The sequence below is a fragment of the Gadus macrocephalus genome, chromosome 6, assembly GCF_031168955.1.
Source record: "Gadus macrocephalus chromosome 6, ASM3116895v1".
NCBI lineage: Eukaryota > Metazoa > Chordata > Actinopteri > Gadiformes > Gadidae > Gadus > Gadus macrocephalus.
Genome location: NC_082387.1, coordinates 15,295,320 through 15,300,319, shown reverse-complemented (window position 1 = coordinate 15,300,319; position 5,000 = coordinate 15,295,320). Strand labels below are relative to the sequence as shown.

At 40.9% G+C, this 5,000-nt stretch overlaps 1 protein-coding gene across 1 annotated transcript in view; it reads left to right on the top strand.

Moving 5' to 3' along the window:
• si:dkey-178e17.1 (tricarboxylate transport protein B, mitochondrial) overlaps positions 1-3,461 on the top strand; it is a 16,492-nt gene extending 13,031 nt beyond the window's left edge. The window contains exons 5-9 of the mRNA XM_060054392.1: positions 305-389; positions 536-640; positions 974-1,089; positions 1,435-1,508; positions 1,875-3,461. Coding sequence (XP_059910375.1) covers positions 305-389; positions 536-640; positions 974-1,089; positions 1,435-1,508; positions 1,875-1,989 — 495 coding nt within the window. The 3' untranslated portion in view covers positions 1,990-3,461. The remainder of the gene's footprint in view (positions 1-304; positions 390-535; positions 641-973; positions 1,090-1,434; positions 1,509-1,874) is intronic.
• The last annotated feature ends 1,539 nt before the right edge of the window (positions 3,462-5,000 follow it).

Below are 5,000 nucleotides of genomic sequence, written 5' to 3'. Positions count from 1 at the left end.
GTAGAGTCAGTGTGCATGGGCCTGCTGCAGGCCGTGCCTTGAAGACCTGTTCCAAGGCTCAGCAGGTTCTGCATGCATGTGCTTGATTATTCTCTCCTGCTTGATTAATTGCACCTCACCTCATGTCGTCCACTCAATCTATTTCACTGAACCTCACAGTTGTTGTGATTTAAACACGTGACTTCTATTTGGGTGTTTTCGGTTTCCATGTGTTGTATTTATTTATTTCTGCATCCTCTGCTATTTTTCTAAGGCCTGTATGTGTTCTATTTAACCCCCCCCCCCCCCCCCCCTTTCTGTGCAGGTCAAGTTCATCCACGACCAGACCTCAGCCAATCCCAAATACAAGGGCTTCTACCATGGAGTTCGAGAGATCATCAATACCCAAGGTGAAGCATCTTTACCGTGTTTGGTTGTTGGGCTTTCCAGGAGTATTTTGACCCAGAAGGCCACCATCAGGAGATCCTGAGGCAGGGCCCACAGATGTGATTGATATAACTTCCTAATAGGGTTGTGCTGCTGTCTGTGTGAGCAGGTTTGAGAGGGACGTACCAGGGCCTCACCGCCACCGTCCTCAAACAGGGCTCCAACCAGGCCATCCGCTTCTATGTCATGACCTCGCTCAGGAACTGGTACAAAGGTGCGTTAGTGTGTTCATACTTTCATATACATTCATAGTATGGAGCTCTATTAGAAAATTATTCATCCAAGGCAATATTGGGATCCTATTTTTTTAGAAATTGGTGTTCTTGAGTCGTATTTCTGAATATTTGTATGTAGAAATGTGTGTACGAACAAGTACGCCATGTGTAACATCGCAGAACTTACAAAAAACCATGGGTGAATGCTGCCCTCTAGTGGCGATTGTGAGAAATACAGCATAATGTTAGTTGTGCAACAGGCTATTCAATGAGTGTGCAATGCTACCCCTGGACTCCTATTGACTTGCAGCGCTGTGCTTTTCTTTCCCTAGGCGACAACCCAAACAAGTATATCAACCCGCTCCTCACCGGTCTGTTCGGAGCCGTGGCGGGTGCAGCCAGTGTGTTTGGGAACACCCCGCTGGATGTCATTAAGACCAGAATGCAGGTACGTCGTGTACACCGCACCTGTACGCTGCTCACGCCAGTGAGTGAAGGCAGTTTAACCAGTATTTCACACTCCTTAGTAGGGTACCCCAGTTGGGCTCGCCTGATATGTAGATGAATTTGTGCGACATGGAGGATTTATAAGCTATACATAAAGTATACGATGGTGCATTTTTGTATTAAAAGGTAAATGGAGATATGTTAACGTAGGTATATTTAGACTGCCAGTAAATGCTGGTGAGGTTAAAACGACGTGGAGGGCGTTTGGTTTGAATGACTTTTGGGGAACTATTGGTTTACCCAGACGTATATATCTCCTAAGCTTTTACTTTATCTCCTTTTGTAGGGTCTGGAGGCACATAAATATAAAAGTACGGCAGACTGTGCCGTTAAAATCCTCAGGCACGAGGGTGTGAAAGCGTGAGTACACATTCACCACTCCATAATAAGTGCATATTTTTCATTTGTCATTTATCAAATAATTTCTAAAAGGTCATGCCAATTTGTGTCAAATTAAAGTGAGGTTTAATCCTGTATTCAAATTAACAAACCATCACTTTAATGTATGCAGTCTTATTTTTAAAAAAAATTGAAATCCATATCCATAATTATTCATATATGTTTTGCATGTGCTTTCCTAATCCCTGACTTCACAGTGCACTGAGACAATTTCCCCCTGTATGTTGATTCTTGGGTACTGATTTAAAGCGGTTTATTTTTCTGTAGATGCTCATATCACCCTGTGTTTGTCTCTCTCTCTCTCTCCTCTGCATATTTTTTCTGTAGATTCTATAAGGGTACGGTTCCCCGGCTGGGCAGAGTGTGTCTGGATGTGGCCATAGTCTTCATCATTTATGAAGAGGTGGTGAAGGTTCTGAACGTCGTCTGGAAAACGGGTTAAATGGCCAACCTAAGTATGACATTTTCCTTAATGTAAACAATGCCATCTAGCGGGTAAAACTGAGAAAAACACCCAATGTGATACTGTGACTACCAATGTAGTTAGAATAAAACTGTAACCTTGGCAACCCAACCATGACTTAAATTTTAGCAGTTTGTGCAGAATAATTTGTAATCATAAACAGCTCTTTTACTTACAAAACAGGTTGTTTGATGCAGAGTTTCCTGTGTCTGTGTGTCTAACTATGTTCTCTACATGGGACTAAGGTGCATGACCTCAAATCATAACCTCTACAACTGAAACTGCAGTGTTTTATGTTCCTGATATGCCAATTATTTTTATACAAGAAAGATTGTGATCAGTTTACTATCAACATCATAGTTTACAGAAAGCTTTAATATATTTGATTCCTGTGCCAGGTAAAAAAAATCACATTCTATCAATGGAAAATATGTCTATAGAAAAAGAGTTATAACATAGTATACGTAAGTATTTATTGCAACTTGAATGTTAAATCTCTGTGGTGGAGATGCTATTGCCTGTGTAGAGTTTTAAAATTGTAGGTTTGGGTTGAAGACTTTGGCAAATTAAACTCACTGTGATTGTAAATGAAGAATCATTCGTATTGTTAACTTCAGAGCTCATTTCATTGAGATGGACCATAGAGTAGTTGTTGACTATCTCATATTGACAATAATAATAACAGTAATCATAATTTGGGGCACTGAATAAGTGGATTGGAGACTCTTCTCAGACCGCTCCGGTTCAGAGCTCCTGTTAAGCAGTGATTCTTCATTGACTTGGCAAGCCGACACATTCCAGGTAATTCAATATAAATGTCAGTCCCATTCAGAAATGCAGTTCAATATTTTGGTGCTATATTCTTTTAAGGGTTGATTTTTATTCTTTGATTTATTTTGATTGAATTTTATTTCAATGTTTCACTCATGTGTCTTCTATTATTCTTGCCCCTGCGGTACCAAACTGTTGTTCCATATCTTCATGGATCTAAACCCTTTTAAATCGTATATATGAATGCATGAGTTTCAGGGGCTACTGGGCTGTCTGATGGATGAAAGATGTGTTTGTTTGGTTGCTGCAGTTGGTTAATAAAAAAAGACTGGTTCAATGTAAAAAAAAAACAACTACTGTGACCGATTCTTTGGGGGCGATTGATTTCTCGCATTCCATGGAAATTAAGTGTGCTATATTTTAAGATTTATTGTCGCTGCATTCCTGTGTCTCTATATAGTTTCTGTTATAGTTCTGCCTTTGCTAATCACTGCCAAATATCAAAGGCAGGGTGTCAATGTAAACCACCTGTAATTAATATAGGTCCTGTGTTGTATGTCCAGTATACTTTCTATGTTCAGTCCAGCGATGTTAACGCAACTCAGACATCTTATCTGTATTTAATTAAAAAAGTGAATGCTTCATTTATTGGGCAAGACTTAATAAATATCTAAAATAAGCATCTGGAGAGGGTGAGTGATATTCAATTATTATTAGTTTAAGTTATGTATTGTTTTTATTCTATCTTGTGTATTTATTGACTGTGTTGCTCTGTCCTCTGGGTACAGAAGATCATGTTTTGACAAATCATAGAGGGGGCTTCAGTTGGGGGGGATGCAGGGGGGAAATCAAACAGGGAACTCATTGTTCTGTACTTGGCTTCAGCCCATTTAGGGTGACTCAACTCTCTCCCTCTCTCCCCCCTCTCCCTCCCTCTGTATCCCCCTTGATCTCTCCCTCTCAATCATTCACATAAACACACATCTCCAATCAACCCCCCTAAACCATTGTCTGTTGTGAAATAGCATGAGTAATGTTCTCTTGGTAATTGCGTGAAAAGGTTTGGTGGGACATAGAATAACAGATTGAGCTGACTGGCCTGCAGTTAAAGAGCTGGTGAAGATTGTTTCGTGCATGACTCACTCGATAAAATGTAAGAACCACTACCAAATAAACACGCACTGTCACAAAGTGGTATAGCCAGGACAGAGTGGGCAGACAAATGGATAAACACACCGTTTACTGTGATGAACACTAGGTGGCTCTTATCTAACTTTCCCATAGACGTAACTTCTTCCTTGAACTTTCTTTCCTGCGACTTGGGAAGTGAGTGTCTTGCAACTTTCAAGGATTTGGTAAAAGATTGAATAGTATTATCAGTATTATCAAAACATGAACCATTAAAAACACGTAGGACATTGAAAGTCCTTTGTTCTCTTTAGATTATGGTAAGGTGTTTATTTTGTTATGGAATATGATCGTATTCATGTGGTTTAATTTGCAAAGGAATAAAATAATTATTATATAAAAGGTTTGCAATAAAGATCCGAGAGGCTCCTGTTGGCTACAAAAGGGCTTTATAGTATGAGGGGTCAGAGCTGGGCCTGGCAATGTCTTCTCCTCATGAACCCGCCTTGATCCTGCCATCATCACCGCCAACCTCCCCTTTCCCTCTCCCCCCTAACCCGGCTTGATCCCGGAGCATCTCTCATCTCGTCTCACGTGTAGGCTATCAACGCAACGAGGGCTGGAGCTTTGAATCGTGTAACATGGACTAGACCGCAAAAGTGTACTGTTCTTTGGTTCAAACTACCCGCCAACCCCTTCAGATACGCGCGTCTGGTATCCTTCCACCACCCCCCTCATCTCCCCTCCCCGTGAGACACAACTCAACCAGGGCCACTGAAGTGTAAGTAATGCCATTGTTCTCGGCTCCTCTCCTCCTCAGTATTATGGAAAGGTTTTCTCAGAGGAGAGTACACACTATATGGTCTGCTGCGCCCTTCTGAGGGAAACGGAATCGAGCTTTTGATATGTACCCTCCGAGTCGCTATCCAAGGTGCTGAATGAGATGAATAAATACAAACTAATCACATTTTTCGATGAGAGTTATATATATATGATAGGCCTACTCGTCAAAACATTGGCAAAAAACGTATCTCTTTTTTATTCACAGGCTTGATGCTGTTACTGTAACACGTGTTTCATTATAATCCTAT